Below are 27,791 nucleotides of genomic sequence, written 5' to 3' on the forward strand. Positions count from 1 at the left end.
GAGGGAAGTAGGATTCTTGCACAACTGGTAAGTCATTTTTTGATGCATCTTTTATTTTCTAGATTAAGATGTAATTGTTAAAAGCAAAGTGAGAATATGTAAAAGCCTTTTCAGTTTAGTGTATCAGCCTTCAATCCATGTACTGTCCGTTACCTTCACCTCGCTGTAGTTGTATCCAGTCCAGCAATTCCCTATGAAATATATAATGCGGAATCTAGACTGAGAAATTTTACTTGCGCTGATACATTCTAACAAACTATCAGAATAACACAGAGGTTTGTGCTGTTACTAATATATTTATATTATAGAGGAGACCGGACACAATTGTAACAAACTGTTCACCAAGTGACGTGCAATTTTTCTACACAGACATTGGTCAGTACAGAGAAAAACAACATGTACTACTTTAGGCTAAGGCCCCTGCGGACGTCCTGCAGCAAAAAAGTGCTGCGAGAAAAACCACGGCGGCAACCCATCTCTGTTCTTCTCGCAGCGCTTTAGACAGAAAGTTCGTAGAGTTTTCCTCTGCTGACTTTCTGTTACAATTATACCTATTGGGAAACTACTAGCGATTCCATAGGTATAATTGGTTTTGGAAATTGCACTGTGTCCGCACAGTGGTTTTTACCGCAATGTGGAAATGGGATTCGCTAGAATCCTATCCACTTTGCCCATACTGTAAAACACTGCAGGCAAATCGCGGCATTTTTGTCCAGTGGGGCGCCGGCCTTAGTCTAATTCTTGTACTAGACCTGACCATTCAGGTGAATGGGTCAGTGGAAAGAAAAAAGGACAGTACAAAGACACCATCTTTGTGCAGGCTGGTTTTCACGGATAGTCGCTAAGCAAGCTGAAAAAACTTTAATTATTTTTGACTAATGTGAAATACTGATGATGTCATTCAAACAGAAAAGCATAATTGGGCTCATTGGGGGGACAAAGCTGAATCAATACATATGTAAAATCATCCATTTCTTGCAGACCAAACATTGCTTAGTTTATCTTTGTATGCCTAGGGCCTTATTCACATGTCCACATTTTGCATATGTGTTCTATTTTGGTTTTATTTTATGGACCATGGCAGCCCATTAAAGTATACAGTCCATGAAAATAATGGACAGTACATGTATGCATAATGGATTGGTCACGGACAACTCACGACCCAAAAATAGCAGGGTCACAAGTGTGACGCTTAAGAGTATGTTCACAACAGCACTACAGACTCCTCTGTTCTGCTCTATAGTAGTTGCACAACAACGGAAATAATGGAGAGCCACATATATAAAAGGACAAACAGCTGAAAAATTGGGTTTACATTCTAGTACACGTCATTTTGCTGGATGAAAAAGTCCTGTATGTGTCTGAGAGGCAACAACATCAGAGCAAAGGAAAAGCAAACTTTTAGTTGAATGATCAAAAAATACATAGAAAAACATTGCACAAACAAGCAAAAACACCAGCATTTGGTTGGGAATAAGTTCAGTATTTTCTACTGCATACTTTTTCTGCAGCATTTCAGTCTTGAGTGTCCTTTTAATGGCCATTAGGCTGGGTTCACACGGGGGGAGGGGGGGTCAGGGGTTTGACCAGATTTTGACGCGGATGCCACCTCAGAATCCAGTCCAAAAGACGGCTAGCCGCGACTGGATGCCGGTGCAGTGCATACAGTGCACCGGCATCCAGTCGCGGCATTCCGCTCCGGATTAGGCCCAAATGAATGGGCCTAGTCAGGAGGGAGTGTTGCACCACAGATGTGCGCGGCTGAATCAGCTGCGGAATCCGCCTAAAGAAAGAGCAAGTTGCTTCTGTTCTCTGAAAAGAACCCACTGAATTCAATGAGAGGCGGTTTTTTGAGATGGATTTTGATGTGGATTCTGCGTTAAAATCCGGACCAAAAACCCCCCGTGTGAACCTGTCCTAATTATTGCTGCTTCTGGGATTGTCACTGTACTCTTCTAGGTTTAGTAGTTCTGTAACAAAGATATCTAAACTGACTATGTAGGATCTAAGGGGCAAACACTGTAATTTACATGGGAATATAACATCAGGAGTCCATGGTCTGGACAACTGAAGGAGTTGCTGTGTCATTTCCGACACCAGCAACTATATTCTCACTTCCATCTTCAATGTGATTCCATGAGATAACTGGGTAGGAAGTGATGTAGCTTCCACATGCCATGAACAGAGCAGCAGCAAATAAGTCTGGATGTTCCCTCACTAGGTTTTATGTTTGTAGGTAATGGATGTACTGGGTCAGGTCTTCGACGTTGCCCAAGTCATCTACGGACTATGTGACCAGGCCAGCTCCAACAAGCAGCAATGTCGTCGCCTGAGAAAACGGATAGAAATGCTTATGGTGGCCTCAGAGGCCTTGCAGAGGCAAAAGGATAAGTCTGGCCAGCTTAAAGTGGTTATGAAGGAGCTGCGGGTGACCCTGGACAATGCCAAATGCTGGGTCATTAAATATTCACACCAAGCCTGGTGGAGGCAGATACTTCAGGCCAATGGCATCAAGGAAGAGTTTGAGGTGATAAATGACCGACTTGGGGATGCGGCAGAACAGGTATCTCTACTGCTCGCCGTTGAACATAGAGTAAAGTTTTCCCGTTTCTTTACTGAACAAACAAGAAAACGCCAGAACCAAAAGGACATAGATGAAGACCTGAAGGAACTGAAGAATTACCTCACTGGTGAGTTTACTAAGACTTTTTGAGATGCATCTTCCACGTTCACATGTTCTATGGACCTAGTCACCTGCACTGTCCCAGTAATCTGTCATAATGCTGCATAGGTATCAGTCTCCTATGCTGTTCTCTAATAAGGATCTGCAACGAAAAAGGAAGTTATCAAAGGAAGTTAGCTAGTAGTGTCAAGAAGTCATTGCAACACTTTAGATTCTTTGTTAAAATGACTTCCCATTCCACACACCATTGCAAGCTGACCGCTAGAGTCATGCAATAACATAATTCCCCCTGGACATAAAAGAAATCTGTCATTGGATTACTATGGGAAATCGGAGCAGTTTTTCCATTTGACATCTTTGATAAATCAAGTCTATAGAGTTGTATGGAAACATAGTGACTATCTGCAACTACCACTGGGGAGGACTGACTACATATTGTTAGGGGATAATCGTACACATCAGGGAAAGTGTGTACATAGGCAGTACGGAGACTTACAAGTCATTCCTGCTCCTCTAGGGATTCTGGGTAAACAATATGCAAATCTATTCTCCAGGATGTAATTAGGAGAACAGTGCACTCTGTACGCCGCCCTCTAGAGGGCAGCATCCTTAACATCATGCATGACTCAGTTAAAAAGTTTAATTAGTCATGATGCGGATTTAATTGCCAAATTAGTATTTCTATTCCTGTTCCTTTTGGAATAGAAATACTAATTTGGCAATTACACTGAACTCCATTCCAGATAAACTTCTGTCCTAACTCCTCCTAGTGGTGGCAAGCAGACAGAATTTATCAAGTAACATGGGACTATGTATCAGAAAAGCTGAGCACTCGCTGCTACAAAGATAAGAGAAGTGAATCAGCATTGTAGCTGTACTCTTTATTAACCTTTAGACATTCATTTTAGATAAGCATTGATTTTCATTTCACCTCAAAATCCACCTGTAAATAACTGTGTGTGAACATACCTTTACAGAAGAAAGTATTGTGGATACTGTTCTTTGACCAAAATTAGTCTGTATGTTTTTTCTCATGTCCTTTTATTTGGTTTCATGCAGAAAACATCTCTAACAAGATTGATAATGTGGAGGATGGAATGGATAAAATCCTATCTGAGCTGGCTAAAATAAAGGCAGTATGTAAGTACAGAGACTTTCCCCATATGATTAATGTGACTAAGAAGAATGGGCACAGCCAAATCTTAGAGCTATTTCACACAGTTGTCCACATGATGGCTGCATATCTTGGCCCAACTGCAGCTCCTAGCCAAAACCATTCAAATCATCTGTTATGGCCAGGACTGGCATATTGTATCCTGGGTTTGATGACCCTTGTGCTGCAGGAAGACTAGCCTGACTATATAAGAAATCTAATATAATTTCTATAATAAATCGGGCACATCTTCTGCCGGACTCTGTGCCAGGTTACTGGTGTAGACTTCAGGCATCATTTACGCCATATACCTAGTGTAAATGATGATGAATCTGGTGCAGTCCTCGGCCCTGCTCAAAACACACCCTTACCACACCCCATTTTTTGGGAAAATGGTGAGAGCAGCATAAAAATGCCACTTACAATAAAAATTCCCAAATGCTGTTTAACAAGTCACAGTCCTGAAGTTTGCGATTATTTTTTTTTATGGCTCAAAAATGGTATAAGGGGCTTGGTGAGTTTGCTCCTGTGTGTTTCAAAATGTCTTATTCATATCAGTAAATGGAGATATCGTTACTTATAGCCAGAGGCTGAATTTATATACACAGAGTGGTTTCCAGGTGTAGTTAGGCCTTTAGGCAACATGGGCCCCTGTCATCTTCACTCTTAGTTGTATAAGGCCGGGTTCACACGGAGTATTTTGGACTGGAATTTGATGCGGAGGCCGCCTCAGGTTCTGGTCCAAAATGTAGGTAGCCGCGACTGGATGCCGATGCAGTGCACCAGCATCCATTCGCGGCACTCCGATCCAGATTAGGCCCAAATGAATGGGCCTAGTCGTGAGTGTCTTCAGGCGGATTTGCGAGGTGAATTCGCCTGAAGAATGAGTATGTTGCTTCTTTTTTCCAGGAGCCGGAACAAACGGCTCCCGGAAAAAAGAACTGACTAGCTCCCATTGATTTCAGGATTTTGAGGTGGATTTGGCCTCAAAATCCTGACCAAAATACCACGTGTGAACTCAGCCTGCGAGTAAAGCATGGTTGCTCATCAGCATAGACCAACCCTCCAAAGCTCAGTGAGCTCACGCATTTCCCTGAATTTTCAGTGACTAATGTTGGTCCTATGTGTACCGTGCTGAGAGTTTGTTACAATTGTATCCAGTTTAGACAATACTCTGTGACCTCTCCTGTCCTGATAGCTTAATACAATGGGGGAAATTTACTAACCCATTTATGCTAGTTTTTCTAGATGTAAACATGGTGCATCTTTGGCGCACAGAACATTGTTCCACCTGCACTCTGCTTGCCAATTTTTACAAAAATGGGCAAAACAGGGCAAAAACCAAGGTGGGTCAGGGCAGGGATGACTCTGGCCAACAAACATGTCAGAAAGCAGAAGTGTGCCTGAATTATCAAGAGTCCAGAGTCCCTTAATAATTTACACATCTCACACTAGTCGGGAACTTGATAACGGAGATCAGAACACCAATCTTAATAAATTCCCCCCCCCCCTCATATATCAGTCTACATTGTAATACACTAGGTTCACGCTAGCGTCGCCACAACCCCTTTAGGGCTGTTACTTTTACTTGTGGTAGCGCTGTATTTTCCCCGACAGATTTATAAGTACGAAGCAGAAATGAAAGCAATTATGATAAAATTCTTTACTCTGTGTTTCTTTTCCAAATGTCTTGCTGTGTTTTGCTATAAGGAGACTATGCCTTTGCAGGTCCTCTTACTGTGTATAGGGACTTATTTGTATATTATTTTTCCAGAATCCTTAGCAGGAAATGTATGGCCTAAAAATTCTCCTGTAATACAATCCACACAATGCCACAGCTTTATAGAAGCCACATGCCTACTGCAATTTATAGTCCTCCTGAATAGACTCACTTTGTGTATCTACAGGTAAACGCTCATCTTGGAACATTACTGAGATTCGAGCCACAGATTTAAAACGTGGACCACTATTATTAGAGAAACCCAGCCACGACTTGTACCTAGGCGAATACCACAAGAGTCCAGTCGCCATTAAGGTGTTCAAAGGTCAACAAATCAGAAACCAAGAGTAAGAAAAAGACAAAAAGAAATGCTCAAGGTTTTTATGTTACCACAGAGACATGCTAGCGATAATACGATGAATAATTGGTGACAGAATGGTCAGATGTATGCATATTGCCAGAATGATGGCTGGTTCTATAGGTTACAGCCAAACATCAGACTTGTCACTTGTTCTCTTCTTACTACTACTAATAGGATGATAGCATTCAGACTAGCGATGGTTATAATGAAAGATCGTTTAAGCTGGCAATACATATTAGAGGAGTGTCGTGTGATCCCGCCAATTTCAGCAGAACCACCTGACCATATAATGTGGTTAGCACCTTCTAATTCTTTTCTGACAGCAAAAGTTGGATTTCAAGTGTACGATCCATTGGTTCTCTTGAATATGTGCCGCTGCTAGCAGCTTTGTCTCATGCCCCTCTTTCTCACCCACTGCTCAGCTGATCCTGCTTTTGTATGTATGTATATACATGTACCCTCGGTGCAGCTGAGTATGTATTTGTTATAACTAGGGTGAGGGGAAAAAGCCACTGCTAGACAACTCTGCTGGTGGTATATCTCCTGCCAGAGCAAAAGACTTGACACCCCTATACACATTATGGTTCAGCCACTACACTAATCTAATGTATATGGCCAGACTTAGTCCATCGGTTGCCTCCTTCTCAGATATCTATGTGCCTATTTCTTGCTTATACACTACATTACGTAAATTATCCAAATGTGTATTGTGTCTTTATATATCAGTATAGCCAATTTTGCTGACATCTGTTGATACCAAAAGATCAATGTTTTATTATTTGTCATAAAATTAGTAATAATCACTAGAGATGAGCGAACGGCGTTGAACTCTGCTACATCTGAGATGCAGTAGAGCTGTGCGCTGAACTCTGCTACATCTGAGAGAGCTGTGCGCTGAATTCTGCTACATTTGAGATCTGACCACAATGGAGACTGCTGTGGACCAATCTTAGACTCCGCCTCCTTCAACAGAACCAGCATTGATTGGCCGAATTCTGTACACTGTACACTGATTCGGCCAATCAACACTGGTCAAAGCATTCCTATGGGAAAAAGTCAGCTCCTGCATTATTAGTGGCATAATACAGTGACTTTGGCATTTTAAATGCCTCCAGGCATGCTTCTCCTGCTGTCCCAGTTGCACTCCAGAGGTGTTGTCATCATTTCCTGAGGTGTCATAGTGGACTTGGTGACCCTCCTGAGTCGAATAGTGGTTTCCCCTGAAACAAAGCTTTTTTCCCCATAGACTATAATGGGATTCGATACGTCATATGGCGTGCTCACATTGGCACAGGCGACTGCAGGGGGCGGAGCTAGAGAGGCACAAGCCAGGTGCGGATCGACCTGACGAAAAAGGCGTCCTGCATGCCGGCAGCCGCTCACACCACCAGCGCTGGAGCCCGGCTTGCGCCCTGCAGTGGTCAGTCCACGGGGGGCGGAAGAGATAGAAAGCACTGCGCGGCACACTCTGCAGACCCTGGACGCCCCTGTCACCTCGGCACATGGCAGGAAACAGTGAGGCTGGGCTGGGATGTGCTACGCCGGGGTCACATGTTGGGGTAGAGGGGGGGGAAAGGGGCCAAGGGTAGGGGGGGGGGTTTGGAAGAGGGCCACGAGGTAGAGGGCCACAAGGTGTGGGCCCCGAGGCTACACGGCCACACGGCAAGCGGGGGAGGGGCCCGGAGCCGCCATGCAAATAGGTCACGCAATAACTCACGCCTCCACGGACGAAGTCGCGGGTACTGCTAGTCTCTAATAATCACCAAAAACAAAAAAATTGCAAAGAAAACATTTGCCTCACTTGTATAATGCCCCTGATATAAATGATATATGACTTTGCTTTTTTTCAGTTCTATATTAAAAATCTTCCAGTCTGAGAGTGAAACCATGAAGAAATTTGAGTGTCTCAATATTTTACGGCTCTATGGCATTTGTGTTGACAATTCAGGTAAGATTTGTGCAATGTGTTTGTGGCCAGATGTGTTCTTACATGTGTTCTAATGTTTCCACTCTTTACTTCTTGTATGAATCCTAAAAGCTCCTGGCTCTGCCCCTCCACCTCTTGCTTTCTTTGCACTGTAGCTTGGGGTCCAAGGTTGACACCTCTCTAGGTACTACCACTACATGACTGAATTTGGTCTCCGGTCTGATAGCAGTTATCTTTGGCCTTTGATTCACAGTTCCCTGTTATTCCCTTGTAATGGAATACTGCGAGAAAGGAACTTTGAAGGAGCTGCTGGAAAGAGAGCCTGACCTGTCATGGGAGCGTCGTATCCAAATGGCTCTAGATGCGGCCAGAGCTATTTACCGGTATGTATTTTGCTTCCTGATTTCTCAATTACATGATCTGGAGATAATCTGCACATCTCTAGGAAATAGTTATGTTACATTTGGTGATATTCCTTCATTTTACAGGTTACATCATACAGAAATGAAAGCCATCCTCCATGGATGTTTAAGCAGTTCCAAATTTCTGGTGGATGGGACTTACTGTGTAAAGGTAACAATCATCAGGTGGAGAAATTAATATAAATTCACATCTAAGCTAAGGCACCACAAAGCGAGCCACAGCCAAAAAATGTTGCGGAAAAGACTGTGGGGGAAACGCATTGTGGTTTTTTCCACAGAATTTATTACAGAAAGTCCACAGAGGAAGCGTTTTTGAAATTGCAGTTTTTCTGCTGCTGATTTTTTTTGCAATGTGTAGATGGGATTAGCCAGAATCCCATCCACTTTGCAAAATCACGGCTGCAAAATAGCGCGGCGCATACGCTCCCCGCTCCCATTGAAATCAATGAGAGTGTATACGGCCCGCAAAAGCTCCCGCAGCATCTACGTGCCAAATTACGAGCCAAAATACATTGTGTGAACCCTCCGTAAAACTCAAGAGTTTTTTGCCAAAATGCTGAGTATTCACTGCGTGGGGCCCCAGCCATACCCTGTAAAGTTACCAGCACCAAAGTATTATTTTATCCCAAGGATCTTTCTGTTTTATCTTACGGTTTCAATACACCTCTGACCTTCTATGAATCCCACCCCTACAGAATATTTTGCTCCTTACCATATTGATTTACTAGACAGACTCCTGTTTCTTGGTCACATCTATAGCTTTCTGGATTTGAGCTTTCAAAGACTGAGTCCTCCCTTAAGCGACCATCTAATGCAGAGAGAAGGAAGACGTGCAGTGAGCTGGTGTGTATCGCTCCAGAGACCTTGCAGGACATAAACGCCTACGACAAACAAAGTGAGATTTACAGGTCAGTTGCTACTGTCATCATTGGGCTTCCTTCACACCTGTTTTTTTCTGTTCTTTTTAATACATTTTAGTCATTAGGGTTTTTAGGCTTTTTTTCCCCACAGAAAGTCTATGGGAAAATGCCTAGAAAAATGCAACACCTAGAGCATGCTGCATTATATAGCTAATGCCACTGATCCAAAAAAAAAAAATGTTTGTTTTTTTTTGTTTTGTTTTTTAATTCCTGCTAAATCATGGAGATTAGGATAGGCCACTCATATTAGATCTGGGAGGGTCCCCTGCTGCTCCAGGACAGTGAGGCTGCTCACTTGCCATACAAAGTGTAGACTTCAGTGGGACAGCACTATAGTACCTAAATCTACTGCTACTCTTTGCATGGTGAGTGAATAATGTGGCTCCTAGCATGTAAACATTTCCAGAAACCGTGTTGTCTCAGAACAGATGATCTGTGTGGGGTCCCAAGTGTGAGACCCTCGCAGATCCTTAGGACGGGCTGTAAAGTAGAAAGAAGTCTGAGCTCTTTCCTCAATGTTTCCACATAGAGAAGGTTGTGCGAAGGACTGTGAGAGCCAGATCCACTTGTGATGGTATGAAAACTTTTTATTTGCAGAGATACTGGTTAGTATAACCACGTTCTTTAGTGAGGGATACTGAATGTGTACTTGGCGACCTTAGGAATTGTATTACACTGAACCAATAATACGTAAAAAATAAATCTACTTTGTTAGACATTTCGCCATGTCTTTGCCACAAGAGCGTCTACCCTTACCTACTGTCTCTATCCCCTTTGCCCCATAGATTGTAAACCCTTGTGAGCAGGGCCCTCTCAAATGTACAGCACCAGGGAATTAATGCTCGATTAATAATAATAATAATAATAATAATAATAATAATAATAATAAAGAGATGGCATTTCTGGAGTTATCAGACCCCCAAATTGCCACACAACCCATCCATAGACTCAAAGTTACAGCATAAAAACACATATAGCCAATCTGTATGGACATTTCCATGTGATGAAAAACTGGGTATTTTCACATGAAAACGACTTCACCAGAATATTGCACACCCTCAAAAATCACTTCTGCAATACCTTCTGTTAAACTTCTCCTATAGCCCTTGTGACCTGGTAGATTGTGCAAGTGCTCCAGAGGGTAGAAGTTCAGTTTCTGAACTTTTTTTATACTGTCCTGCTACCTATGTATATGGGTTCCTGGTGGGATTAATGGATATTTGGGGGTTTTGTGCACAGTGTTATGCTATAGTAAATCTTTCTTGTCTCTTCCAGTCTGGGAGTGGTGCTTCATGAAATTGCTACTGGTAAAGTGCCATATCAGAGTAAGTTCTGACTTCTCTCATTTGCCCTACTTTAGGCAACAGGGGATTTTGCAAGTGAGTACTAGGATTGGTACCATAAACAATTTTGTTTTGCTCTTGTAGACCCAACTGCCGCTGAAGATAACCAGGTAGTGAATGGAGAGATTACTGGTTCTTGTCCTCCTGTGTTACGTGAACTTATTACAAGCTGCCTACAGAAGAATCCAAGTGATCGCCCAACAGCAGGAGGTAACAGTTGACCGACTCATTAAACCCCTCCATACTCTCTGTACCCAACCAGTGCTCCTTCTACTACGTACCTCTCAATCTAAGACTTCCAATAGTATCAGCACACTTATTTCCTGAGATGCACAATATAGATATAACAACCGATGTTCACATCTGCGCCAGAGTCTCCGTCTCAACCGGAGACTCTGCCCAAATGTCCCCATAAAATCAGCAGACGAAAAAGTCCTACATGGAGGACTTCTTCTTTCTTTCAGTTTTAAAATGTCAGACATTCAGCAGTCCCCATTATAGTCAATAGGGTTCATCAGGCTCCCTTTGTATCCGCTATTACCACGGTCCGTCTATCTGTTGTTCTGGTCTTCCGACACTCCAGGACAACAAATAGGCCAATGCTAGTGTGAAGCTAGAAGTTGCTGTCAAATGTCTATATTGGACATTGTAGCAAATATTTAGAGAAGGCTAAAATGTTATGACTGTCTACTATACTGATTCTTTTTTCCTGTGTCTACAGTTATTGTAGATCTACTCATCGCTCATCTGAATCAAAGCGAGTCATGAATTCATCTGCTTGACACCCGTATTGAAAGCTCTCACTCCTTTGAGAGAGTATATTGAGTCAGAGACAATGAAGGATACATGTGCCAAGAAACAAACTCATAAAACAGCATCAAACTGCACTTAGAAAACCCACTATGAAATATTGTGAAATCCCATATGATGAAATGTTAATGCTGTTGCACTGGGAAAAACCAAGCAAACGGTTTAGGCACCTTCACCTCATTTCAGGATGGAAGTAATGATAGCTGGTATTTTTCATGCTTGCTATGGTCAGCACAAGCAGCATGAGTTCCTGACTATTGCAATAAGACTGGAATTATTTAACCCTGCGGTGAAAACAGAATCATATGAGCAGTGGCATCTTTTCATGAAGGATAAGAAAGATAATATGGATATAACAGAGACACAAGTGATTGTTGCTTGCACTTTTCCCTTCACAGCAATAAGGAAATCTCTGAACATAAGAAATGTTGGTCCTGGTTCTGTCCAACTGGATACTGAATATAATCAATACTACTTCTTATTTTTTCACAGAGAATATACAGTAGATATACAGTATTGTCCTGTAATTCTATAATATTGTAATGTTGAAATTAAATCCTTGGTTTGTAAGCAGCGCCGTACCTCCCATGAGGCGATCTGAAGCGAGCGCTTCAGGCGGCGCTATGTCAGGACCCCAGGGAGGGCGGCATTTTTGATTATCTAAGCCAGTCCAGGACAAGCTGTCCTGGACTGGCTTAGCACCGAGCGGTGGTTTGGGGAGGCCACTGGAGCAGCGCTGCTCCAGCAGCCCCCCCTCACGCTCAGGCAGAGAGCAGGTCTTCTCCGTGCCTGCTCTCTGCCTGCGAACGACACTAAGCCCTGCCCCCGTCGCTCCGCCACGCCCCCTGCGCTCCGCCACGCCCCTTCACTCTGCCCCCTCCTCCCGGGGGGAAGGGGGAGGGCGGCTTTTTGTAGTTCGCCTCGGGCGGCGAAAGGGGTAGGCTATGGAAAGTGATGTTCAGGTAGAGATCCTGTCTCTTCAGTACATTGGTGAGGAGCATACCAGTGGCTCATTGACTAAAATACATTCACAGGACTCTGTATTAAACTGATCTTCAGCTTTCACTCTAAGGCTGGTCTTACACGACCGCAATTTAAGACTGCAAATGGTCCGCAATTGAGGGTTTTCAATTGCGGACCATTTTCGGACATATTATACTCAATGCGGCCTCCTACACCACCGGATATTTTATCTGTGGTGTGCCAGGCCGCAACCGAGGTCCACACTTTTTAGAACATGTCCGTAATGGCCGCAATTCACGGCACTGCACGGACTCGCCCATAGAACTCTATAGGCGAGTGCGGCAGTTTACAGGCATCTGCGGAGTGTATGTTGATGATCAGCAACATGTGGACCGTAAAAGCATTATGGTTGTGTAAGACCAGCCTAAGACGCTTACATTTATGTAACACTCAGGAGGGCCAGGACTGATGTCACGGGTAGTATGTCAGATGTGGCCGGCTTGTAGAAAGGCCCTTGATCCCAAATGTGCACAAAGCCTTTTTGATGTCCCTGACTACCCGCCCCCACGTGGTACCTGACAATGACAACAGACAACCAGGTCTCGGGGGTAGTTGGTGCTCTTTTACTAGCAGGACGAGGTAATACAAATGTACAGATGATGGAGCATTTCTTCACATACAATCCTGTGATCCCTGCAGGTAGTGACCAGTTAAGCAGGTAATGAAGCTTGGAGCTGGAATACTTTGGGTTTGATTAACTAGTAGTTGCTTGAGTAGTTTAACTTGTATATACTTGTAAGGAAGGCCTGTATCCAGGGGGTTAGTTCTAACAAACTGGGTACACGTATGAAGAAGAGGAGAAGAGGAAACAGGGGTGTTGACAGCGGGAGACCCTCAAATTCTGTCAGACTAGCTATGGGCTCCTTAAATATTGATTTGTCCCAAAGACTTACTTGCAGTGAGATACGTGCGGAATTCCCAGATGTATGGATAACAGGTCAGTATACTTTAGTACTTGCAGACATGGGTATTCAGAGGAAAACACTCTCTGAGGAGAATCTTGAGCACAGAGGAGAAGACATCTGTGGCTGAAGTGCACTGATGCTTGGCTAACATTTCCAACTCTGCTCCACACGTGCAGATCTCTGCACACACACACACCGATCAACAGGGTTTCCAACACTCTCCAGAGAGGGCTGTAACTCCACTCCTCCTCCAGGCCAATCAAGCGAGCTTGATTGGTTCTGAAGGACACCTGATCATACTGGACACTCCTTTACATTAACACACTAGGATGATGCAATCACAGACATAAATTAAAATAAAAAGTATAGGCAGGTGCAGTTCACAAAACATCTACAAGATGATGAATTAATAGACCCCCATGTGTACTGGTTCTTGTGAAATAAATATATATGTTAAATATAGGAAGGAATGGGGAGATACTTCTTTACTTCATATGCAAATGCCTATACCATCTCGGTCTGCAAGGACTATTAAAGGGAATGGGGTCAGCAGTACCATGACATTACATTTACATGCAGTGAGTAAGTTATTACAGGGCTACTGAGAAATTACGAGGTGTTCAATGCAATAACTCTGCAGCTATATACATACCTCCCAACTTTTGAAGAACTAAAAGAGGGATAAAATTTAGCCCCGCCCACTTTTGTGTTGACTCCGCCCACTCGTTAATTTTTCATGTGCCCGCACACAGTATAATCCTCCTACAGTCACCCGTAAATTATATGTCCCCCCTCTATCTCTCCCCCAGTTTCATATACACCCTTCATCTGCCCCCAGATTCATGTCCCTCCATCTCTGCCCCCAGATTCATGTCCCCCATCTCTGCCCCCAGATTCATGTCCCCACATCTCTGCCCCCAGATTCATGTCCCTCCATCTCTGCCCCCAGATTCATGTCCCTCCATCTCTGCCCCCAGATTCATGTCCTCTCCATCTCTGCCCCCAGATTCATGTCCCCACATCTCTGCACCCAGATTCATGTCCCCCATCTCTGCCCCCAGATTCATGTCCCCACATCTCTGCCCCCAGATTCATGTCCTTCCATCTCTGCCCCCAGATTCATGTCCCCACATCTCTGCCCCCAGTGTCATGCCTTCCTCTCCATCTCTGCCCCCAGTGTCATGCCATCCTCTCCTTCATCTGCCCCCAGATTCACGTTCCACCTCCACATTAAACTTACCTTCTCCTCCGCTCCCTCGCCGCTCTTCGCGCCTCTCTCGTTGACACATGCGGCTGAAGGAAGGAGCTGACACAGGTCAGCTCCTCGCTTCGCCGCTGCCCGCCTCTCTCCCTGACACATGCGGCTGAAGCTGCTCGCTTCGCCGCTGCGTCTCTCTCTCGCTGACACATGCGGCTGAAGGGAGGAGCTGACCTGTGTCAGCTCCTCGCTTCGCCGCTGCCGCCGGCTCCTGGCTTGTACATCGCGTCTACAAGCCAGGAGCCGGCGGCAGCGGCGAAGCGAGGAGCTGACACAGGTCAGCTCCTCGCTTCAGCCGCATGTGTCAGCGAGAGAGAGACGCAGCGGCGAAGCGAGCACGCGAGCAGCTTCAGCCGCATGCGTCAGGGAGAGAGGCGGGCAGCGGTGAAGCGAGGAGCTGACCTGTGTCAGCTCCTTGCTTCCGCCGCATATGTGTTCAACTCAGATCTGCGTCCTCTGGACGCAGATCTGAGTTGAAATCGGGACATACCTCCCTCCAACCGGGACCGTGGGACATGTCACCCAAATCGTGACTGTCCCATGGAAATCGGGACGGTTGGGAGGTATGGCTATTTATTATATATCAGATATAGCCAGAAACCACAAATGCCTGATCCTGGTATCTTGTGGACCCTGAGGTGTACGCTGAAACCAGAGCATGTGAAAAACTGCCTGTATCCTGTGAACCAACTTCATATTAATATAATGGATTTAGATTGGGATGTCATACAAGCTCCTGTAGGTGTAATATGTACTTATCCTTAAATACTTTTAATGAATATGAAATGGTAGTAGTCCAAATGATCTGCATGTACATAAATTGTGGTAATAGTTCCAAATACAGTGCAAATACGCCAGTTTTAATAAAGGCCCAATAGACACAGGGTCCGACTGATTTATGAAGAGGCCCCTTTTGATAAAAGTAGGCAGAACTGGTTTACTGAAATCTATAACAAGGACACTGTATGCTGTGTATGTAGATGTAACTGGTAATAGGCTGATAAGAGGTAAGGGTCATCAGTTTCCAATGAATACATTTTGCACCTTCTTGAGTACTGTATAAAGCTCAATTTCCGTAAAGCGCTGCGGAATATGTTGGTGCTATGCAAGTAATAGAAATAAATCACTCAGGGCAGGACCTGGGGCAGAGCCTTCGTGATCAGTACTATGCACTACATAATAGTGACGCCGGGTGAATAATTCTCTCATAGACGTGTAAAGTGGGAGAGTGAAAGTGAAAGTAGATTCATAGAAAGTATTTGGGAGGGTATGCAGTACATAAACACCTCAGGAAGCCGACATAGGTTCAGAACCCTATAGATAACAGCACAGGGTAGGAGGCAGAGCTGGAAGAGGAGGAGACAAATAATACAGAACAGGGTGAGGCGGTGCTTGGATTGAAGGAAGACTTTGGACTGCGTTGCTGCTGAAGTTTAAGGGAAAGACGGAATCAACCTAGAAAAACTGGAATAGGGAAGTAAGTTATCGTCTGCCGCAAAGTGACTACCTACAACAGGGTAAGCTCATCAAATCGCCATGACTGGAGCTGTAAAGCTACATATTTCTTCACAAAGAGAGGCTGATATTAGTCACACATATCATGTCATATCTCTGGAAATATGTGAGAATGTAGTGACCATGATGACAGGAAAGTTTCTACTATTACTCTCCTGGGCTCCCTAGTTGAAGAACACTATACTCTGCCTGAAATGACTGAAAACAGGGAGTAACAGATTTACTAATACTGTTTAAGATTAAGACAGTCTTAAAGTAGACAGGCTTAAACTGCACCACGGTTTTACTTTCAGTTTAGTGTATCCATAGACTCCAATCCTGATGAAGGATAAAAACCTCCATTCAGATGGAATTCATTAATGCATGATTATTTTGTGCAATTCCACATAGTTACATCAATGCCTTCAAGACAAAAGAATCCAAAAAAAAAGACCCTAAGATGTCACCAGAGAAAATCAGAGCTGTGCAGGAAGGGAAGGAAACATTATAAGAACTGCTAGTCACATAAAGGAATTAAAGAGGTTGGCCACTTTCAGAAAAATATTGATAAACAAATGTTATTGTTTGTATAAGAAAAAGGTTGTACAATTTTCCAATATACTTTCTACACCAATTCCTCACGGTTTTCCAGATCTCTGCTTGTTAGCATTTATTCTGTTATTTCTAGTGGATAAAATTCTGACCATGGTCATGTGATGGATAAACAGGTGCATAGCTTGTTACCAGGCAGATGTCTGATTACTGTGCACTGACCATGATGTGTGCTCATCACATGTCCATGGACTGTATATCACATGACCATGGACTGTATATCACATGACCAAGGTCAGAATTTCATCCACTAGAGGTAAGCAGAATGAATGACAGCAAGCAGAGATCTAGAAAACTGTGAGGAATTGATACATAAAGTATATTGGAAAACCGTACAACTTTTTATTAAACAAACCATAACATTTGTCTCTCAATATTGGTCTGAATATGGCCAACCCCTTTAAGGTTTAGAAGAAATGGTTACTTATATGAGTATTATATAAGGACCTTAGATTGATAGAAAATAACATATTAATATGAGTAACGTTCACTATTTTCCAGAATTTCTATAAAAGTAAATATACAAACCCAGCCTTCCAGCTAATTATACAATATTAATTGTTGTATGATATAATTTTTTATTTTAATTTGAAGCCAGACTCCGACTTCACAATTCCACAGTCCTGATCAGACAGTTCTACATCTGTCCATAAAAAGATTTTTTTTAAAAGTCTGCTGTCTGCTGTCAAGTCTTCTATTATGAAAGATGCATGGCAGATCCAGATCCCTTTTCTAACAGATCCTAATTAATCCCTTTGATTTATTGGTTTCATGTTATTGTTTTTTTTTTTAGAAAACCTCTTTAAACTGTACTTGGCATTTCATACTATACTATCTGTCAAAAGCTGCAGGAATCTGACCTGTGAACAAAGCCTAAATTGAAGAGATGCGAGTAGACATGGTCAAACTTAAATTTTCAGATTTAGAATGGAATTATTCTTTAAAATAATATTAAAAGTAAATAAATATAGTAACCCAGATTTACTAATATCTAGACAGTGTAAACTTAGACAGGCTGTCCTAAAGTACGCCAGATATATTACAGTGGCTGATACCGGCGTATCTTTAGACTGTCTAGTCTGAGTTTATATCACCTTGTAGTTGACTTATTTTGAGCCAGAAATTTGTGACACAATTTTGGAGTATCTTGGAACATTTGACGTGCTAAAAAATGAAAATCCAGATATATATATCTTCAGCCATCTAGCAGGAGTGCTTGTGCTTCTTTTACTACTTACTTCTGCTATGGCTTGAAAATGATCCAGAAAGGGCTAGAACATTGAGTAACATATATGGGTTTTAATTTCCTAGCACGTGGATGAAATTAATACGAACTGCTCACTTTGCTTCTGTTATATATGATAAAGCTGTACACTTTTCTGGTACAATATTTGGAATTCTGTATTTTTTTTCCCAATTTCCCTTTTAAGAGAAGCCACATCCATATATCTAGCAAGTTGGAAAAAGCTTAGCTCAAACTAGATGCGCCATAATGCACGTATAATGTGCACACTTATGGCAGAATCATAACAACAGTGGTAAATGAGCCAATGTTCCTCTTCAGTGATTGTTCCTCTATAGCTCATATCCAGACAACACCCAGCATATACTCATAATGGCCGCTAGATGTCATACCAGACCAGGCTATGACAATCACTCAAGAAAAGTTGGGATTACTTTGTTGGGGAGGTGGTTGGGACTGCTGTATAAGCAGACTGTGAGTAGAGGGATATCGCATTGTATCAGCACCACTTTGATGGTATGTAAACAGCAGCACAAAATAACTAAAGCTGAAAGGCTCTCCCCCTGCAAAACTGAAAAACCTGTGGTTGTGAAGTTGGAGTTTCAACAGCACTGGGAAAACCTCACCCAAGCTGTCCGGACATGCACTGAAATGTAGTTTTACAGCAGCTGGAAGCTGTAGACAAGCTGCCTTGGCAAACTGGGAAGTGTAATTTTACCACTGCTGGAAAGACACAGACATGCTGCAAGGACATGCCGGGAATTGGAGTTTCACAGCTACTGGAGAGCCACAAGCCTGCTGGGGACTACAGCTTCACAACAGCTAGTGAGCCACTGATATTCTGGGATGTGATAGCTGGTAAACTCTAGTGTAGTGTATAGTGTAGTAAATTAAAACTGATTTTGGAATAGGTGTGTGGTAGGTCTCTTACTTATTGATGTTGTGAATACGTCACAACATCTTGTTGGCATACATGAAGGTGTTATGCAGCAGCTCTTTCCCAAACGCTATGGTACAGCGTGAATTAAAGCTACAGTGGTTCCTCAGGATAACCCGATACTAGTGGAGGGGTTGGGAGTAAGCGCGCACACCAAGAATTATCTTCAACAGTTTAGTAGACACGACGTGTTTTGGGCAAAAGCCCTTTCTGAAATGCAATACAAACTGTATGGCAGCTAATCTGAATATGTTACTCGCATAGAACACAAATTAATTTCAGTCTCTATTTCACAGGCGGTGTTCAGTTTCCTCTGTCTTTAGCACCTCAAAGCATAATGGAGGTGGTAAAAAGCATTTTTACAGTTGCAAAAGCAATCTACGATCAGTGTGACCTAGCTCAGACCAATAAGAAGCGCAGCTATCGTATGAAGAAGAGAATAGAGCTCCTCTTGGCTCCAGTTGAGAAACTAAAAAATGATCCAGAAAAATCCAAAGAACTGGAAACAACGTTGTGTGAGCTGCTATTAAACCTGCAGAATGCAGAGTGCTGGGTGGCTATGTACTCCAGGAGCGAGTGGTGGCGAAAGCTTCTGCAGGCTGGGGGGATACAGAACAAGTTCAATCACATCAATGAACAACTGGCTAACTCCGCCCAGGCCCTCCAGATGCTGATCCAGGTGGAGCAAAGATCAGAATTTCTTAAATACTTTCAGGATGAAACCCTGAGGAAGCAGAATTTGAAGGACATTGAAGAGGACCAGAGCAAGTTGATGGCTCTAATAAAGAGTAAGTGTTCCGCTTCCAGAATGCCTACAACTGTTTATGCCATGCATCCAGAATGATTGTATTGTAGCCCACAATACAGCTGACCTGGAATCTTATAGATCTGAACTGGCTGCATAGACTTCAGATTACTGTTTGAGATAAATGTACAGTAAGCAGTACAGATCCTGTATTTTGCATTATATGGTCCTGAGCTTGATGGTGGCATTCAGACTCTATCTAGATGGATCACAGCCTTAGTGTATGAAAAGACAGCAATTAATTTATGTCCAAATACAGTGCTGAATATTAATTTCTTGCAGGAGACATGGAATCTCTAAGTGACAAGGTTGATTCCGTGGATGTGAAGCTGCAAATGATTCAGCAGTTGTGTAAGTATTGCTAATTTCTGTAGATGTGTAGTATGAGAGTCCTTATCATTTATTTACATAGGCTCTAAACTGTGGCCTTCTACCACCCAGCCTGCTATAATGTTTGTCAGATTTTACAGTAATTCTATACATAGGTGAACATCACCTAGAGCAGCATCACCAGTAGTGCATCTCTAAGGCCTAGGAGCTTCACATATCAGTCAAATACAGAAGAGAATTTCTGATACTGAAGAAAGCTGAGACATTGTTCCAGGGTCCAACACACAGTAGACAGTCTAAATTTTAACGGGAGCTTTTTGTTTAAGACTTAGCCCATATACATGGAACTTGCCAACATCATAGGAAAGGGCCAAGCATATAATGTGTATAATGGCCTCCTGATTTCAACTGACTGATCCTTTTGTTCTGGGGAGGAAAATCTGCCTCCATAGGTATCTGGCAGTGGCTTCTTACCCTCACACACTCAGTCTACATGAACTGCTCAGCCAAGCCAAGTATGCAAGGGTATGAGGAAGGCTAATAGTTCTGTTTGATATCATGTGATCCAAAAAGAATCAGATCTAAGTATATTTGTTGCTTTTACAGTGCAAGCCGAGATTTGCCAACCATGGGACATAAAAGAGATTCGAGCTACAGATCTACAGCGCAAAAAAACACTAGAAATCCCCAGCATGGCGGCAAATGATAACTATAGTCTGTACTTAGGAGAATATCACAAGAGCCCAGTGGTGATCAAAGTCTTAAGAGGAGAGCTGAACCAGAATGACGAGTGAGTGACCGCTCAGTGAAGCAATAGCTCAGTGACATCCTCAAATCATCAGGAGTCATTTCACAAACTTATCTTCTCTTTCCAGCTATGTAAGGAAGACATTCCAGTCCGAGAGCAAAACTATGAAGAAATATGAAAGCCTGAATATCTTACGTCTATATGGCATCTGCATTGATATGTCAAGTGAGAGAACCATTCCAATGCTACACAGCAATTATTCTCTTCTTCTTCTATCCCAAGCCACTGTCTTCTTCAATTACAATTCAATTATTAAAAAAAAAACACAAAGTAGAGTAAAAATACTAAATAAATGTCAGCACAAAAAAGTAATAAAGACAATACTAATCACAGAAGATATAATCATACATGTAAGCATAAAGAAAAATAATGGTTAGACATAATATGGATAGAAAAATTCAGACCCTAAATGATACACAAATTATTCTGTGTTTTGCTCTCTTTGTAGGCCGACTTTGTCTTCTGCACTGTCTGAACTCCTCCTAATCTCTTCCTAACTGTCCCTACTTCTGGAGTTTAATGTCTCATCTCCTCTACTGCAGGCAAGTGCTACTCCATTGTGATGGAATACTGTGAAAAAGGGACCCTAAGAGAGGTGCTGAGACAAGAGACTGACCTGTCATGGGAGCGTCGCATCCAAATGTCTTTAGATGCAGCCAGAGCTTTGTACCGGTGCTGTATCTTATGAGTCAGGGAGAGCCTGAAGATGGACTGTACATCTTACATATTTATTGGTTGTAACTGTGATCTTGTTTTTAAAGGTTACATCAGACTGAAATGAAAGCCATCCTACATGGAAGTCTGAGCAGTTCTAAGTTCTTGGTGGACAGGACATACTGCCTGAAGGTAACAGTATCTGTAATCATTATTATCATTATGCCATAGTTGTGATAACCTGAAATCACTGCACCAATGTTCTTAGCACCATGGGAGTTTATATAGGTCATAATCCATTATGATCTTTCATATGGTTGCTACATAGTTTCATCAAAGAGGCTGCCTTAGTTAAGGTGCATTCACTTCTACTGTACGTCAGAACCGGGTGGTGCACTGTCCATTCAAAATTGTCGACAAAAAGTCCTATAAGCCAACTTCTTAATACAACGATGTCATTGAATAGTTATCTGGTACCTGATGACCCCAATATAGTCAATGGGGTTCCATGGGATCTGTTGTTATCTGTCATGAGATGGATCCAATTTATTGTTTAATCCATTCTTCTGGTCCTATGACAGGCCAGAAGATTGGATTAAATGATGCAGAAGTGAACGCAGCCGAATTCAGCACTGTTTGAAGACCTGATTTGTCTTCTGAGACTCGGATATGGCTTGTAAACATGCAAGATGACAGTGGCACCGTATAATGCTATGCTGGCCATATAACCTGAGCTGTGGAGTCAGTAAGCTAAAATAATGAATAGGACTAGAGATGAGCGAGTACTATTCGATCGAGTCGGTATTCAATAGAATACTATGGTATTCAAATACTCGTACTCGTTCGAATACTACTCCTATTCGCAGTAAAGATTTGATTCAGAACCAGCATTGATTGGCCGAATGCTATACAGTGTACAGCATTCGGCCAATCAATGCTGGTTCTGCCGGAGGCTCGTCTGTGACGAGGCGGAGTCTAAGATCGGACCACAGCAGTCTCCATTATGGTACAATCTTAGACTCCGCCTCGTCACAGACGAGCCTTCGGCAGAACCAGCGTTGATTGGCCGAATGCTGTACACTGTATAGCATTCGGCCAATCAACGCTGGTCAATGCATCCCTATGAGAAAAAGTCAGCTTCCGCATAACCGAAAGCTGCCAGCTCTCCCGACTAGCAAAGAAGAGCCTGCTACAGAAACAGCGTTGATTGGCCGAATGCTATACACCGTATAGCATTCGGCCAATCAAGGCTGGTTCTGCAGGACGAGTAAGTTCACATTAGCGCTTGCTGCAGAAGGACCCCCCCCCCGAACGGAATATCAGCGCAACTGCAGGCACTGTGCACTTAAAGCGCAGGGACTCGTGGACTTGGTGACTCTCCTTTAGTCGAATAGCGGTTTCCCCTGAAATGAGCATTTTTTCCCATAGACTGTAATGGGATTCGATATTCGATCAAGTAGTCGAATATTGAGGCTCTACTCGAAATGAATATCGAATCTCGAATATTTCACTACTCGCTCATCTCTAAATAGGACTACTATATTTTCGACACTAGAGCAATAGTAAGAAGCCTTAAATACTTCCTACCAATCTATTATATTGTAATTGAAGCCAGACCCAGGTACTTTTTTTCAGCTCAGTCTCTACAGCCCTGAATGTATTAAATCACTTAATCTATTCTTTCCAGTTATCAGGGTTCGAGCTATCTAAGACTGAATCGTCTATGAGAAGGAATCCAGTGAAAAGTAAACCAGAGGTCAGCGAGATGGTTTACGTTGCCCCTGAGACCTGGCAGGACATCAATGCCTACGACAAGCGCAGTGAGATTTACAGGTAAGAGCCAAGCTTAATGGAAAGGAATGGAAGGCATGACGCGAGGGGTGCTCGGAGGCCTTGAGGAACACTCAGGGTGCTCCATGAGGATCATTTGCATAACGAAAGTAAGTGTTTTAACAAGAAACGTTGGGGACAAAACAAATTGTGAAGGTAGAGTAGAATAGCCTTTTTAAAGGCTATTCAAATGTGTTTAGCTAAAGAGGACTTTTTTGCAATAAGTTTAAGTATTTCTCTTGTCTTTACTTCTTATCTCAGATATTTTGTCCTATACATAAAGCAAATCAGTTTACTGTGGGCTCCAGTACGCCTCCCACTGAAGCAGCTTCTTTCTAGTCTGTTCTATGTCTATTCCTACTTGCTCAGGAATCTTCACCTGAAAAAAAATGTAATTATGATTTAGAATCCCAGATATTCCATATAAGGGAGCAGCAAAAACATTCTGGTTTTGTTAGTGTAGACATAAACATCCAGTCTTATCAGTGACTAACTCTATCTTCTCTTTCAGTTTAGGAGTAGTGATGTTCGAAATTGCTGTTGGTGGTTCCCCATTACAAGGTGAGTCCAGTTTCTTCACTCTTCCATTACCGATGGAGATCCAGTATTTCAATACTGGAATTAAAGTGAACTTGTCAGGTCTATTTGGGACACTAAAGTACTGACAGGTCCTTATAGACCCGGAGTTTTGTGTTCCAAATTGTTCGGTTGTAATGCAAGCTGCAGGCACATTAAAAATAAAAAACCTTTATACTTACCAAGAGATGACTTTGATGATGAGATGAGCCTCATAGGATTCATCTCTGGTGCTGCCGGGGTCTGAGCTGTTCTTCAGTGAAGCTCAAGAGATAAAACACAAAAGAAGCTAGTAACAAGATATAATATGTTGAAAACCACTGTACATATGTGGGGCTCACAATCTACTAAAAAAAACAAACAAACAACAACACAAATGAGAAACCCTACAGAGAGGAGCAGATGGACCCCACAGGATACGCCTAATTTTGACAATCACTCAACTCGTCATAAATTAGGTGCAAATTCTGGCAGGGCAGGGATTATCAAAACTAGTGTGAAAAATGTTTTCCTAACACAAAATTGTACTCCATAGTGTCCATAATTTTGTCCAACGCTGTGGACAAGCAGTAATCCCTGTTACTATATTATATGTCACTAGTGGTTTTCACAGACCATTTACCTGTTTAGGAGTCTAAAAAAAACCTGGAATTGCAGATAATAAAGGCTTCATACAAGATTTACACTATTGGATATTTTGTATACTTAATTCACTTCTCTTGTAGATAATTCTCTAGAGACTTATGAAGACATGTACCAAAAACTACGCATGAAGGTTATTGCTGACCTCCCTACCGATTGTCCTCCTATTCTTCGTGATGTCATTAATAGATGTCAAGAGAAGGATCCAGCAAAACGTCCATCAGCTGGAGGTCAGTACATGGCAAGATCAACTTCATAGTGTCTGTAAAGAATATCCCAGAGATTAGGCATTATTGCCTACACAGCATTCACTCTTTACATTGTCTCAATTCTATAATATCAGTTGTCAGAGTCTGGGGTTGCTAGGTGGGGTGGCATAGACACACAAGTCCAGTTTCTTTAGTCCAAAATAAAGGTAGAGTTTTATTTTCATTCAAAAATATAGTGCAGCAACAAAAGGAAACAATACAAAAATAAATACCTGCCCGTCTAGGCTCTAACTAAACATAGAATAGGTTACCTCGCCTAGAATAACAGAAATCCAAAAGCCAGTAGAATCATTCAGGACACAGCTCCAAAAATATGACTTCTTTCTTTGGCTCTCCAGCCAAGCACTGCCGAAGTCTGCTGCTGGAGCTGGCTTCTTAAGCCTCCTTGATGAGCAGACTCTCAATAGCTGAGTCGCTGCCGGAACATCCCCAAAGTGTGGACTGGAGGGGGGGTGGAATGACAGGTCCCACTACCAACCTACCTGTCATTCCTAAAAATCCAGCCCAGTAACCGGAACTTTGAAATAACCTTCAGCAAACAATAGTTATCTGCTAAGAAACCTTCTTTCTGGAGTTTTCTCATCTCACCCACCTTAGTATACTGGGTGAGATGTACACCCCTTCCATTACCTGACCAGCCATCGGCTTACATTATCTACAAATTTAAAAATAATTATGTACATGGGAATACCCCTTTAAGACCCCCCATATTGCAGAAAAGATGCTTTTTTTTGTTAAAGATTTTGCTACATTTTTTTTTTGAACAAAGCCAAGACTGTAATGTTCAGAAGGGAGAAGTATAAGTGTTTCTTTTATATTTCCCATTCCATTTGAAGCCTCTCCTGGGTTTGGCTGCAACATAAAAAGAAGCTTTTCTGCAACGTAGGGCCTTAGCCTAAGGCCTCGTTCACATCTGCATTGGTAATCCGTTTGGGGAGTCCGTATTAGGAACCCCCCTCCCCCATGTGGACATGAAAGTACTTCACATGACTTGTGCGGAGATCTCGCGGAAAGCACACAGACCCCATTATAGTCTATGGGATCCGTGTGCTTTCACTGAACACCGCTTGCCATCTGCGTTTGGTATTCCGTTCGGGGGGTCCCCATGCGGACTCCCCGAACTGATTGCCAACGCAGATGTGAACCAAGGCTAAGACTTGATGTGTCGTACAAATGACTGTGACAACCACAGGACTGTTTCCTCAATAGCTGACATTAAATAGCCATGCAGTGAAGAAGCACCGCACTGCTATGATGCAGAGCGTGTACATTGTGTGACGCAATTGTGACACCCTAATGGGTGGGGCTATCTGTTAGCCGACACGTACCACAGACATGTTGGACACTGGATTCTCTCAGACAGCTGGGATGTCTGGATTCTGTATAGGGAAATGACTGGATAAGTAACCTATTAGTTCCTTCTATCTCCTAATGTGATTGTTGCTTTTGTGACTCTGAGCTCAGATTGCTTACTGGCATGGCTATTTACAGAGACTATCCTTTTCAGTATAGTTATAGATCTTTTATTTCTAATATCGGTATATGGTGGCTCCAATTGTATTTCGATTCATTGTTGAGCCTTCCAATATAATGTGGTTTTAGTGATTTATTACTGTATTAGCTGGGATTAATGGTATCAGGAGCCATCAGTAGTAACAGCTCTATTAGTTTTATTTCGCCCTGAGAGTAGGAACCTTCCTTGGAACAATAGCATATTGTTATTATACTCACACTGCTTTGTTATACATGTAAAGTAAAAGTTATAAATGTGACCCAGTCGATCATCCGTTTCTCAACTGAGTACTGTCATTCAGATAATCTCTTTAGTGACCATTATCATATCACATATGCTTTTATTTACTGGATACTGTCTTCTGATGAACTCTCTGATAGTGAAAGATGTTGAGTTATGCTATGTTATTAATCCAGTGTTTTATAATAGATCTTTTTTCACTTGGTGGTAGTCTGTATATTTCATATTCATCATAACCTTTAATAGATATATTATATTTTAATATATCTATTAAAGGTTATGTTTCAAGGGAGATTTTATGTGAATTGATTGATTGATGAGAATCCAGCAATGGTCAGACCCAGTGACAGGCAAAATACACAGCAATAACATCCAGGTCAGGTCTTCTCTGTTCAATATCGCTGACTTCCCTCATCTTCATTTGGAAAAGACTGCTAAAATTCTTACTCCAGCTTTGACTTGTCTCTTCAAGATTAGCAGGACAGATGTCACCTTTATATCATCTCCACCTTCCTAGGACAAACTCTCCAGTCTTTTGCAACTCTCAGGCCGGGGCCCCACGGGCCGGAAACGCCGCGATTTGCGCCACGGAAAAATCGCGGTGTTTCACAGTACTTGCAAAGTGGATGGGATTCATGTAATCATATAATAAATGTCCTTATCTCTACTCTGTTTACAATTGCTACTTTTAATCCCCTTATCTGTCCTCTAGGGGGCTAGACAGCATTTGCTATCAGCATAAAAAGGTGTCAGTATACAATCAGTATGTGCATCAGTCCGTTTTTAGTCTCAAACTGAATTCAAACGGACAGATGGCATACTGATGTGTGAACAAAGCTTTACTCTCAATAGTAGCATTTTGATAAATTGGACTGACCACATACTTTCTATTTGCAGAGATTGCAGATCTGTTGATCGCTTACTTGAATCAGATGGATACCTAGAAGCCTGTGCCTGAAGCCACTGTGAGCAGCCTATATATACTCACCAGTCAGATGAGAGAGACAACAGTATCCCAGGGAAGCAGCCACATCGCTTGGGATCCCTCAACATATGCAGAAGTATTATTTGTTGCACATGACACCAGTCTTGATGCTGTATAACACTAATAAAGTACTGTATTACTTATAATGTGCAGTCTATTGTCATCAGGAAAGTACATCTGAAATAAGTACAGGAGCCCCAGGCACAGATTTGTTCTTGTCCTCTTAGGCCAGGTTCACACGGGGCATTTTGGTCCCAGTCCAAAATATGGGTAGCTGCAACTGGATGCCATTGTAGTGCATCAGCATCCAGTCGCGCACTCCGCTCTG

The 27,791-nt window shown here is 42.5% G+C and overlaps 1 protein-coding gene across 1 annotated transcript; it reads left to right on the forward strand.

Annotated features, from left to right (window-relative positions):
* On the forward strand, positions 1-27,554 carry MLKL (mixed lineage kinase domain like pseudokinase). Its single transcript, XM_075283410.1, has 21 exons — positions 1-27; positions 2,237-2,690; positions 3,743-3,823; positions 5,744-5,903; positions 7,768-7,865; positions 8,098-8,227; positions 8,333-8,417; positions 9,026-9,174; positions 10,462-10,511; positions 10,614-10,739; positions 11,251-11,286; positions 19,108-19,599; positions 19,899-19,967; positions 20,553-20,736; positions 20,822-20,919; positions 21,297-21,426; positions 21,516-21,600; positions 23,096-23,241; positions 23,750-23,799; positions 24,540-24,686; positions 27,376-27,554. Exons 2-21 carry the CDS (start codon positions 2,240-2,242, stop codon positions 27,420-27,422), a joined length of 2,814 nt encoding a protein of 937 aa, XP_075139511.1. The 5' UTR covers positions 1-27; positions 2,237-2,239; the 3' UTR covers positions 27,423-27,554.
* Positions 27,555-27,791: the final 237 nt, after the last annotated feature.

The sequence above is a fragment of the Leptodactylus fuscus genome, chromosome 7, assembly GCF_031893055.1.
Source record: "Leptodactylus fuscus isolate aLepFus1 chromosome 7, aLepFus1.hap2, whole genome shotgun sequence".
Lineage (NCBI taxonomy): Eukaryota > Metazoa > Chordata > Amphibia > Anura > Leptodactylidae > Leptodactylus > Leptodactylus fuscus.